At 40.0% G+C, this 13,110-nt stretch overlaps 1 protein-coding gene across 1 annotated transcript; it reads left to right on the top strand.

The window, feature by feature from the left end:
* The first annotated feature begins 113 nt into the window (after positions 1–113).
* Positions 114–13,110, top strand: si:ch211-15d5.11 (nuclear receptor coactivator 7). The gene is made up of 16 exons (XM_053335440.1): positions 114–225; positions 859–1,076; positions 2,583–2,779; positions 3,032–3,111; positions 4,506–4,652; positions 5,116–5,277; positions 6,644–6,775; positions 6,873–7,057; positions 7,152–7,519; positions 7,620–7,773; positions 8,392–8,578; positions 8,791–8,907; positions 10,218–10,370; positions 10,466–10,561; positions 10,847–10,920; positions 11,023–13,110. The coding sequence occupies exons 2-16, from the start codon at positions 976–978 to the stop codon at positions 11,156–11,158; spliced, it is 2,289 nt and encodes a 762-aa protein (XP_053191415.1). The 5' UTR covers positions 114–225; positions 859–975; the 3' UTR covers positions 11,159–13,110.

Below are 13,110 nucleotides of genomic sequence, written 5' to 3'. Positions count from 1 at the left end.
CTTTTCTGAAAGCATTTAAACGACAAGATGAATCCCTCCCTTCTACTTCCGCCTTCGCTTCGTCGGTCGGAACCATCTTGACAGAGATCTCCGACTGCTGCTCAAACAGTGGGCGGGGCCTGAATACTGAACTTGGTACTGGTGCCTGCAGTGATATCATAACACTGCAATATGAAGACGCGCTCTTATGACCGCCACCCGTCTCCATCCATGGCCAAGTGACAGGTCGGTAAAGATACTCCTCCGTCTACCTGCTGCTCGCATCACTTCTTCATCTCTTGTTGCGCTGCTGATGTCATATTTGTCCGGCCATTGCAGTTATCTCGATCATCCTGTAATGTCGTCTAAAAAATGCCTTTACTTCCTCCATGGTGATGATGGCACCCCCAGCACTTACAGGAAGCAAATTGTGATGATTTTTAAAAATGATATGACTTGCAGCCCTTGAATGATGCATCACACACAGCTGAACTAACCCTGCTGACCATTACACACATATCTCCACCCAAAGGGATGTGAGCCGGATGAGTTGCAGAAATGAGGCTGTTGTAGGATGTAGGATGTAGCCTGATGCATTCCTGTGCTATGATATTTTAATAAGTCATGTTTGAACAGCTGTGCACTGCTGTCAGGAAATGAGAAGTCTGATCAATTCTAGAGGTTCAACAAGACATAGAGACATTGATTGCAAGCATTATATAGATTGATTGACAGTTTAATTGAATTAGAAACCTGGGTCACTTCCTTATATGGTCATGTGACTGGAGGAAAGGCTTTTACCATCTGTTTTTTCACCCTATGCCTGGATGTTTGTAAAATCAGCCCACATTATGACTAAAGTGCTGTTTTGTGGTGTAGGTGCTGCGACTGTTGCTAAAGGTAGGTATGGGGAATAAAAGGAGGAGGAAGGATGTCAGCTGAGCCCCATCATCCCTCTTTGACTTCCACCACTGCCAGCATCAGAGTAAAGACAGAATGGCTCAGTCTATAAGGAGGACAGAGATTCTAGGAGCCATGGACCATGAGCCCCAGAGGGACAAGACCAGGACCAGCTACTTTGGCAATGTTAAGACCAGGTCAGGCTCATGAATATGGGGATTACTGGAAAGAAAACAGGGGGAGAAAGCTCCACTCAGGCATGTGACAGCTTTGGCTGGCATTTGCATATCAGGCTTAAGTTTGCCACAATCAAGTCTTTCATCGTTCTCGTTTTAATGTCATGCAAAGGCGACAAGGTTTCAGATTCAGACTATGATACGAATATGAATGTTTTTTAGCACACCAGTTTTTTCTCATCCACTGGTAATATCCGCTGTCATTGAAGGACTTCACGCTCCATCACAGAGCATCATGTGGGTGAGAGCTGCAGCATCTTGCCAGGAGTTCACTCCCCTAGTCATTGCTTAGACAGATCCCACTCCCCTAAAAATAACTCCTCTCTGTCTCTGGATGCTGCTCGATACAGTTATTCACACTTCCAGTACTCTAAACAACGAATCCATGTTTTTAAAGGGAAAATCCAACCCACCACATGTGTAATTAATTTGTACATTAAAACCTGTTTAAAGGCATGCACATATACACAGTGTAAAAGCTAAAGGGGAGACATAAAGAAAACTAAGAAAAGGCAATTATGAACATGTAGGTCATGTCTAAAGTCTAAAGACACAGCTTCAGTAGCATGGTCCCCTTTAGTTTTGAGGAACAACCAATATGCTCCATTCAACCTACTGATAGTATGAGGCTGCAGGAGATCTGTAATATGGGCGCTGAAAGTAATCATATGAATCATGAATTGAATTTTGAGTCAATAGTGTAAAAAGAGCTAGATCAGAGTCAAATGAGACCTTTTCAATGACCTGTCAAATAGCTTCTTTACTACTTGTAAGCAGTCAGAGGATTTTTCAGTAAAAGAAAAATCTGAAGAGGGAAATACAAAAGACTAGATGGGATGAACTAAAATCATGAATCATCTCCATCTCAGCTTGAGGTGCAGTTGGTCTAAGTTTAGAAGTGTTGGTCAGCTTGGAAAAACAGGAATGAATCAAATGCTTTATATGCTCATCAAGAGATAATGTCTGGCCCAAAGTGACACCTGACTTTCTGAGTGTGGATTTAAACAGATGAGGAGAACAGAACAAGGCTTTTCCACACCTCTGATTTATCGGCTTTAACTGCAGAAAATGAACCCTAACCCAGTCATTCATGTCATCTAGGTCATCATGTAAAATGCATTGATTTTGTTAATATGAGGGTTAAGAGAGATGTATATCTGAAGATCGTCAAGAAATACCTGAGTATATCAGAAAAGTAGGTCTTGATCTGGTGATTTCCTGCATATGGAGGCATTTGTTTGTGTTTGTATATATTGATTTTACTTGCCCAAAATCATTATAATAACTCAATGTGAATTAGTGCTCATATGATTAGTCCATTGACAGAAAATGTATCGGGAATCATTAGACATAGTCCCCACCCCCACTTCCAGTTTCTCAGGTGTGCAGAATGGCCGCTCTATGTACAGTTGTAGAATTAAAGCCAACTAAACTCACATGTTAATTTTTTCTTTCTTCATCTCTCAGGCTGGGCTCCAAACTGCCTGCTGGTGTCTCTCAGCCCTCACAGTTCACCAAGCGGTCATGGGAAACTCAGCCTCAGACTCGAGCGATGCAGGAGGCTGTGGCCAACAACCAGTGTCAGCACCAACCTGCTGTGGTCCGGCCCCTCGACCACATCCCCCATATCAGAAACCCCAAGCTTCGGCAGTACTACCTGCATGGTACGCTGGATTTGTTTGACATGAGTAGGCAGAGTGCCAGCTGTTTGCACCAAGCAGAGGCAGTGTGGATGCCAACAGCTGCTTAAATTTACATTTCACAATATGCATTGGCAATTTCAGGTCTTTGCATGAAGTCATTTTCATATCTGGCAGCCACTCAGGCTGTAGTGGAAACTGTAGCACTTCCTCATACTTCAGCTGCGATCAGGATGTTTTACATGATAATGGCTTAAATTCTTTACCTCCTCACAGGAACTTCATGGGATATGAATAACACTGCAGTGAAACAAGAACAACTCGATGGACCATTAGATGACATCACAGGCAGCAAGGTTAGTCACATGTTTTTGTCTTTTTTTGAGAGGAGCACGGTGATGAGCACAGATGTGGGAACAGGTAAGGGGAAACAGAGGAAGTTGGGAAGTGGCAGATTTATTCCTCTCATGTTGTCTCTTTGCGAGCATTATACAACCAGTAATTGGTTTACAATTTATGGTCTTGAAAGAGTTTGATAAGAAGCGTCCAAAGTACAGAGATGAGTTGTATCTGAATGTGAGAGTTGTCACAGCCGTTCTCCAACGCTATGGGAAAACAGAGTCTGTTTCAGAGCCTGTATAACAGATACAGCCGGAGGAATGTACATCCAGACATTTACTCTAAGGTATTTTTCAGTTGTGTTTTTAATTTTGACTTAATTTTGCTGAGCAGCTGTTGAGTAGCGCTTGGATAAGGTATGGTCACGCCTCTGAAATATGTGCTCTGGTCTGATATTTGACCTTTGCATCGAAATTTACAGTATTATCTTTGCTCATCATCATTGCTTTTCTTTTTTATTTAATTTAAACCCTTTTTCATGATTACTGTTTTACTGTTCTTTTAGAAAATAATGATTTTATCCATTTTAATGACACATTTCAGGTAGACTAAACATTAAAACACCTCTACTATACACATAGATATATACTGTATATGTATATATAAGGACATTTTTAGCTGCACACATCCTCCTATTGTTTTTCTCTTGAGCCACTGCTGCTTTTGGTGTCAGGAGTGCAATCTTTCTTTACAAAGATAAGCAGTACAAAAACAAACACACACACACACACACACACACACAGTGTTTTTTCCTATGAAAGCTCACATAGACGCTTACACCCACACAGTTTTTCTGCGATCACATAATCTGACAGGCGGCAGTAATCTAATTTAGGTCAATGGATCCATCTGTCAATGGATCACAGTTGTAGAACTGATGCTTCCCTGTGCAGTTTCAGCTCATCAACTGGATGATCTTACTTGTAAAACAGTTGTATGTGTCACTCACAGATTAACATCCAACCTTATAACCTTATTTTGAGTGGAAACACATCACAAGTGTTCCACAACCAGGGGCTGTGGGGATAATTAAGAGAATTTAGAGCTCTTCAATAGTGAACATAGTTAGAGTTGCTGCATTAAAATAGAGCATCAAGTGAACGATTTCTTCCATTAGGTATTCCACAAGTGCACGAAAAGTCATTGTTGAACTGCTCTGGACACAAAACTTGAACATTTCACAGTGATAGAAGTCTAGTCTATGTTATTTAGTCTATGAATTTCATGAAACATTTAAAATAGAAAAAACATACTCCTTTATGTCATGCAGTTAAAAATAATACATTTTCTCCAGAGTGTGATAAGATTTGACTTAACTTGATTTCTTTACATTTATGCTCTATGCTTCCAGGGTCTCCCTGGCAACACTGTGTTCAGTGTCTCATCTCAGTTCAGCAGCTATGCTACACCTTTAGCAGAAGAGGGTAAAGTGGGTCATTGTCCCTCTCAGTCCTCCTCACAACTATCCTCCTCATCTGCTACCACCGTCCCCAGAGAGGTGAGAGTCAACTATAATCACATGATGTCCCCTGACATGAGATGCACACATTATACATGCACTTTAGTCTATTGAAATAGTGGAAGGGACTGTTGTTGACTGGATTTGAAATGCAAAACAAGAGCCCCCTCCTTTCTGCCTCATTAACAAAGCAGCTTTTTGCATGGCAGGAAGTGTGTTGCTTCACTCTCAACACATTCGAGCAATCACCCCAAACAGACCGATAGTATATAAAATATTCTATTTGTCATTTTGATGTCACGACTTTGTTTATTGTAGGTATAAAACTGCCTCCAACCCCACATCCATCACATGTCATGTGGAGTTCAGATATGACTACAAACAAAGAGCAGAGGGGAAATACTGGCTCGTAGAAAGAGGAAGCAGTCACTCCTGTTTCTCATTCGACTGTATCTATTTCAATGTCATATCTATTCTTATCATGGCTTCCATTTTGAAGCAGCTGGTCGCCCAAAAGGGACAAAACACTCGAGGATCGACTAAACCTGAACTGAACTCTGATCCTAAACCAAAGCCTGAAGAGGAGAGTGATCCGGACTCTTCTGATACACTCCCTGCTCAACCTCAGTCTCCCTCTCCAGAGGCAGAATATGACAAATTGCTGGTAAGCAGAACAAAATAACTTTGTAATTTTTGATTTTAAGATTGTAAAAAATAGTCTTTATGTTCATATCAAGGTATGTTTTAAAGAAAGAAGCATTTCTGTGTTTTCAATAAGATATTGACCTTTTAATGTCAAACAGGTCAAAGTAAAACAGCCATTTTAAAACATCTTGCAGCAGAACGTTTAGCACAACGGGGCTCAAGTATCATGGCTTTTTATTTAGACTTTTGACACAGTTATGCAAAGTTATCCCTACTGTGTGTGCAAGTAAATGAGTATCAATAGCAATATTTTGATGATTCTTTTCAATAAGTTAATTTAGTAAATGAAAAGCAAAGAAACAGAGATACAGTGTCTTTGTAATTCAACAGATTTGATCATAAACTGGCTCTTCATCTTATAACTGTGCATTTTTATCCTCAGTAATTAAACAGTTATTATCTGTGGGTAGGAGAAATGAGCCATGGAGGTTTCATAATGGATCGAGTGAACAGACCATGTTACCCTGGCAACAAGCAACGAAACAAGCCACAGAAATGAAATACAACAATAAAAACATGACAGTGCTGAGTGCAGACTGTATTTAGGAAGACAGGAGAAAAATACAGCACAGAAATCTCCCAAAAATATTTTGCTCTGTAACAAAATTTCCAGATAGGTAACCGTTAACTTGCTAACACTGCCTCTATTTAGTATTTATAATCAAGATGATCTGTTAATACACCAGCCTCCAGTTCTGAGTGCCAACAGGGGCAGTTATAGTTTTTTCACAAATACATTGATAAACACATAAATCTGCTTACAAATAAATGATAAATGATTCATTGGGAGACTTAAAGTAAAGACAAGCTCTACATTCAAAGAAATATACTGACTTTGACAAAACCTTGGATTTAACTCTTCTGCACATATATGTGGACCTGAGCGGCTCATTCTTTACAAACAAAAATCTTGGGAAAATTTGAGATCTTCCATGCTGCAGTTGGATTAATTGAATTTGTATATTGCAGTTTCATCTAGTGCTGCAACTAACATCATTTTCTTTGTTGAGTTATCTGCTGACATTTTTAGAGATTAATAAGTTCAAGGCTTGATCTAAAGAAATAGTAATAAATAGTAAAAGAAAAATCCATCACAATTTCCCAAAGCCCAAGTTGAGTCTATGCATGGTTTGTTTTTTTCAGTGCAACAGTCCAAAACCCAAATGTATTCACTTTTACTATCATAGAGAAGAAAACCCCCAATAACTCACATTTGTGAAGCTGTGAAATTTTAGTATAATAGATTCATTTTCTGTTGATTGACTAATTGATCAATCAAATAATACTTTTTTTGTTGTTAATGCTGATACATGTGATGTTAACAGGATGTGGAGGCGGTGCCAATGCCTGATGGACAGCTCTGCTTACTGGCTCTCCCACCTGAGTGTTGTCAAGGGGAGGGTCCAGAGGCCATGCCGTACCTCAAGTTGTTCTGCCGCTACATCACTGATCGCAAAGTGGGTGTGAACAATGTTTATATCTGATCTTACTTGTCTGCATCAGTAGACATTTGTAGGCTAACATCAACATTTCCTTTCTTCCTCTCTCCATCAGGGTGTGGTTTCGGGTATTCTGTTGGTGACATCCAATAAAATCTTCTTTGATCCATGTAAGACACATCCTCTCGTGAAGGAACATGGCTGTGAGGAGTACCTTCTGTCCTGCTCCGTTGACAATCTGGCATCTGTCTCCTTTTACTCTGACATCTCACATGTTCACTTCAACAAGTCCCAGCAGAGGTCAGTAGAGGTTCACTGCTCCAAAACACACATATAGAGACACAGAGATTACATGAAAAATCAATACAAGCTTTATTCTTTTTTCCCTTTTTAGGAGAAAAGGAAAGACATTTTTCCAGAAGATAAAAACTGCCAAAAGCCCCAAAAGCAGAGCAGGCAGCCTTCCAGACCACAAGGGGGAGTCAGTCCCGGCTCTGGTGTCTGCAGCTACATCAGATCTGTCCAGTCTGGCTCTGGGCCTGACCAAGGAGGTTTCTGAGAATGAGGAGGCAGAAAGCAGGGACATGGCAGAGGCAGAGCGGGAGCTTGATAGCAGCCCACTGGAGGTGTTGTCAGATGCGCCTGTAGGAGCTCTGGGAGTGTCCTTCTGTTGTGGAGGTCAGGAGGCGCCAAGTAATGTAAAGACAGAGCTGCTACACACTGATGAAGCAGAGAAGTCTTCTGTGAAGAGTCAGACTGCTGGTACGAATGTGAATAATGTTCAGTGTCATCTTCTAATCATTTTTCTAATAACTGATATACTAATTTACAATAAGTGGACTGGTCCTCTCTCTATTTCTAGTTCCTCGGAGGTCACCAGGTGGTGCTGGGGTGATGTTTGTGCGGCTGCGGGTTCAGTCGTCTGCAGGAAAGAAAAAAAGTGGAGGAGTGCTTCACCTGGGGATAGCCAAAACATTACACAGAAGGGATGCCTGGCTTGCCCTTTCACAAGAGAGGTACTCTAACTAATGTCAGAGATTTAAAGGGAAACTCCAGAGATTTAGTGTTGCTCAACAGTCAAAGCAGCTGAGGCCGAGATTGCTAAAACTCCAAAAACACTTGATACTTTATTTCTCATAATCCAACTCAACACTCAGTTGAACCATCCCGCACATATATATGCATGTATATATTATATAAAGTCTGTAGCATTTTGGTCACTAGGTTAGGTTTGCATAAAAAAATGCCAAATCTGACCACTTTAGATAAAAGTTTACATTTAATGAGCAATATGAAAACATTACCTGGACATCAGTAACAGCACAAAGGTAGCTCTTATGAAAAAGAATCTGTCGACAGTAAGTTAAGTACACATGGTCCCTATAAAGGAGCCAACATGACATTCAAACTCTAGTGATTTCATTATTACACCTGAACAACCAGCCTGTCTTAATTTCAGTCATACTCTCAAAATTTGTGACAGGTTTAAAGAAACTCAAAGTCAATATAAAAGTTGCACTAAAAAAGCAGCTCAGTCCACTCCTGCAGCGTCTTGTTTCTCACCATGGTTACAGAGCTGGTGGGGTTTTGTCATTTCAGCAGTTGTGAAATATTGGTTTCTTTTCCCCCTGTAGCTCTGACGAACTGTTTGCTTACCTTACACACTGTCGACCAGACCTGTGTATACTTGAGGGAAAGGAGGAGGAGGGAGAGGCAGACCGTGACGAAGAGGAGTTTGTACTAATTGAGGATAATGAGGAGGAAGACACAGAAGAGGACGAGGGATTGTTGAGGCACCGCAGCTCAGGAGATGACTGGGAGGTAAGTGGGTTTATTCAAGTCTTGGTGGAGAGTCGAAAAATATTAAATAAGACATTTTGAGGACAAACAGTAACAGGTGTTTGTTTTTGAACAGACTTGCCTCACGATTAGTGTGTCTAAAGACTAAAAACATTTGATGTCTGATAAAAACTAAAGTGAGTCTCTTGAAGTTCTCGAGCAAATTGATGTTTCATGTTTTGGTCTTTCTGCAGATGGTGTTGATGGAAGACAGCAGAGACAAACCCACCCTGGTCATAGACAGGGACCCTGAAGGACTAAATAACATTTTGGAAAACAGCCACATTTTTGAAGCCTCCCATATCAGAGAAGTAAGTGACACACCCAGACTGTACGATGCACACACACATCATCATCCAAAAAAAAAACACTTTAACAGTTAGACATGAATTCAGAGTAAAGAAGAAGAGGAAAAACATGAATATAAAGTATATATAACAAATACTTTCAGTCAACACTACACTGAGGAGGTCCACAGTGTTGCTCTAAGTCGTTTAAAAGTAAACATGCAAATTTGAATTTCACAAACAAATGTCTCTCTATCTATAACAGTGGTTCTACTTTTTCATACCAATGAGCCCACTGTCCCTGTTTGGTAAGATTGTATCCCATGGTCCCTTTCTTTTAGATGTTTTTTTTAACATAAAGTTTATGAAAACAATGACCAAAGCAGTCACACAGACTGTCATTGTGTTACTTATGGTTGAAATAAGGGATAATAATCCCTTTTGCTGGGGACCCCCTGGAACATCCTCAAGGACCCCTGGGGATCTCACACCTCATCTTTAGAAACCACTAATTTCAATAATGAATTTAAATATAACTTACAAAAATAACAGTTATAGTGGACATGTGATATGTTAAGCAACCAAAGTAATATTCATGCTGTTTATGTACATCTTGTTGGTCCTAATATGATAACAATGGCCTACAGTCACTAAATCTTAACAGTTTCTTCAACATTTGAGGCATTTCTATAAAACACCTGTGATGATGTTGAGAGTAAAGCAACATTGTTGCAACAAAAAAACAAAAAAATGTAAATAGTGCTACATGTCACTGAATGAAACAGAATATCAATCATGTGTTGATAAGATATGTCAACCATATTAAGGCTACTTCCTTTTTGCTCCCACACAGTGTTTTTGTTGTTCTTGGTCAGAACTAAAGGTCTGTATAATAAGGGAGTTGTATGCTGGACAAATTGTGAAGTGTTGAGAGGAAACTTGTGCTAGAGTTTGTGATTTTTGGCTATATATTACCTTCTACACGTTTAACTGCTGTTAAAGCTGTAAATGTGTTTTATATAAGCAAACTTATTTTCAGCTTTAACAGTTTTCAGCAATGCAGCCTGTCTGTTAGTAGGTGTAAATATTTAACAGCTGGTCCACACACAGTAACTATTCTGTGAGGTGGAATCTGTTTTGATTTTAGTTTCTTTGTAGCAAGACCAGGTCTGAAATTCAGAAGAGCTGGTGCCACTGGCTCCAGAGTCAGAGAAGAAGAGCAGACTGACAGCTGTGTGGATCAAAAGGATGTCTCTCTCCCTTTTAAAATTCTTCCTTCCTCCTTCTTTCTCCTTCATTTTAATGTTCTTTACTCATCTTTTATCTCTTCCCAGCTCTGTAAGGAACTGCCCCCAAGGACAGTTGGCCATACCTGGCAGCTGACTTACAGCACGTCTCGTCATGGCGCCAGTCTCAAGTCCCTCTACCGAAAACTCAGTGCCACAGAGTCCCCTGTGCTTATCGTCATCAAGGATGCACTTGATGAGGTAAAATCACACTGTGCGATATGTCACATCCATATATTAGGTGTCATGATGTCTTTTTGAAATGCTGTGTTTTGCTTGTGACTTTTCGTCATCAGATATTTGGGGCGTTCCTCTCTCACCCACTGAGGCCCAGCGAGACATTCTACGGCACAGGAGAAACATTTCTCTTCATGCTGCATCCTCGTTTCAAGGTAAACCAAATAACAAGCATCCCCAGAGAGCTTTATCTGTTGGTTCACACAGTTAGTAAAATATCTGCAAACTGCCAAAAATGCAGGTCAAAATGTAAAATGAGATAAAGTCAAATAAATTCCATGAATTGCATAAATTTAATCACTCAAGGACACAAAAAGTGCATGAACCCCTGTTCAAACAGTTTTTTGCATTTCTTGAATTGATGGCATTAAAATGAAGTTTCTGAATGTTAAATTATAGTGTTGGCTCTAAAAAAGATGTTGTGCCATCTCTCTCTGCAGACATTCCACTGGACTGGAGAGAACTCCTTTTTCATTAAAGGAGACTTGGACTCATTTGCCATTGGTGGCGGCAGGTAATGTTTTCCTTTGCACTTCCTCTTTTGCATATATTTTATACTTGTATGTTATGTAAAAAATGTTTCAGTCAAACCAAGTTGATTCCTTTTCTTCACCAGTGGTCATTTTGGTCTGTGGCTGGATGAGAATTTATATCTGGGCCGCAGCAGCCCCTGCTTCACCTTCAATAACTGCTGCCTCTCAGAAACAGATGACTTCCGAGTCATGGAGCTGGAGGTGTGGACATTCAGCTGAGGAGACTGCTGGGTGACCTCCAAATTTCTCCTTGGCTTGCCTCGTTGCTGCCGATCGGCTTTATCAAGACAGCATTATCTCTGAGCAAAATACATGCGGCTTAAATGTCAAAAATCTACCATAAACTGTTGGATTTATCCGTGTGATTAAGTGCTGTGGACTGTAATGAACTTAAATGAACCAAACAAAGCTGATCTTGGAGCGCTCACTGTCCCAGAGTGGGTTCTAATGTTGGACTGTTTCATGGTTTACTCATTTCTGTGGGTTTGGCGACCAAACTGCTAAACTGAGTCCAGCTGAACTGTTAGGAAACTGGAATCTTTGAATCCTGGTGTTTGAATGGAACGGGTTACAAGTCAGACTTTGCACTTTGCTCTTTAATGTGAATCAGTGATAGCAATGTCATGATATCTCATCATTTATCATGTGAACAGGATGGTACACATCTTCGTAGGTAATGCATGTCCCCGCTGTCATAGAAGTGTGTTGGGTTAATGCTGGAACACATTAATCTTCTTATGAATAGAGCTATTGTAAAACAAACTGCGCCTGTACTGCACAAATGAGACTCTTTCTTCTCAGCCTCTGTTCATTTTTAAAGGGTTTCATCAGTGAGTGTCTTAGACTGCATAAATTAATACTAAAATGAATCATATAAAAAACACTTGGAGCTCCATTTTTAGAAAAGCTTCTCACTTGAAGAACATCTGTACGGTCAATCTTTACGCCTCACTCATCCAGATGTCTTTTCATTTGAAGTGCTGACTCATACATCACTGTGGTTTCTGAACATGAAGGGAAAAGCTCAAGAATTACTTTGAGTTAATGCAATTTTTTTCATTCAAATGTATCTGTAACCTGCTCTCACAAGCCTCTGATAAGCCAATATACTAGGATGAACAGTAATGTAGATTAGTTAATAAAAATCAGCACAATGTGAACATGTAAACGTTGAAAATGTTTGTATAGAAAATAAGACCACAATTCAATTTGTAAAAAAAAAAAAGTTTTATTTCACCTTGTGAAAAAATGGCACTGGTGTGTTACAGAATAATAGTGTTTAACCCCTCAAAGGCTCCAAGCAGACAGATATTTCACATGGTCAAGACCTTGTAAGTCCAACTTCATGTTAATTTTTATTCAAACTGCACAACTATTAATTCTAAAGAGTTTTCTTCATCCCTGGTTTCTTCTGTTTCACACTAAGAACAGGATCAGGGCCGGAAAGTGGAATCATTTCTTTCTGTACATTTGGAAAAGGTGAAAAGAGACATAATGTGTAATAGAAAAAGAACAGCTAACGGTACCTTCAGATTGTCATCTTTTTAAAAAAAATATCTGTCAGTGTAAAGACATGAGACTTGAGCCTAAAGCAGAGTAATAACAGGTCATAGTATCCTGTGCCTTTCTGTTAAAGAAGCAAACTATTTTGCAACGATTATGACCATTTGGTTCTTGAGTTACATAAATATGAACCAAGTGGCAACTTGATAGATTTATTGGTAACAGCTGCTCTAGGGCTGCAAGCCAGCTACTGTCTATACATAATGAAAACAATGCTCTTTGGTGTGGTCATATCGTCCTCAAAACAGAAAATCTGCAAAACATTTCGACATTTGGTTTCAAACTCAAAATACAACTGGGTTCATCATACTATGTGCCGCCGGCAGTCCAGTTTAGTTGTTCCTGCTGCTTTTGTCCCCAGAGTCAGAGAAAGGGTGTTCCCTCCATCAGTCTCAGCTAGAACCATCAGGCTCCACCCGACTCGTAGAGAGCTTTCAGGCAAAACCTTCACAAACTGCTGAAACACAACTGGAAGCAACATCTGCACTAACCCTGTCTCTGAGTAAAAAACAGCAGGAAAACATAGAAACACACTTGTGACTTGTCACAGGAAGGTTGTGGGAAGAAATAACTTTAATCAGCAGCTACAAGCAGAGAAAGCAGATCTA

Source organism: Scomber japonicus, chromosome 16 (genome assembly GCF_027409825.1).
Source record: "Scomber japonicus isolate fScoJap1 chromosome 16, fScoJap1.pri, whole genome shotgun sequence".
NCBI lineage: Eukaryota > Metazoa > Chordata > Actinopteri > Scombriformes > Scombridae > Scomber > Scomber japonicus.
This window is presented reverse-complemented; position numbering and strand designations above follow the sequence as displayed.

Coding starts and splice junctions, on each gene's coding strand:
- si:ch211-15d5.11 (XM_053335440.1), top strand. CDS start 976: ATGGCTCAGTCTATAAGGAGGACAGAGATTCTAGGAGCCATGGACCAT. Junction 3,112..4,505: donor ATGACATCACAGGCAGCAAG/GTTAGTCACATG, acceptor CTATGCTTCCAG/GGTCTCCCTGGCAACACTGT. Junction 6,776..6,872: donor GCTACATCACTGATCGCAAA/GTGGGTGTGAAC, acceptor TCTCTCCATCAG/GGTGTGGTTTCGGGTATTCT.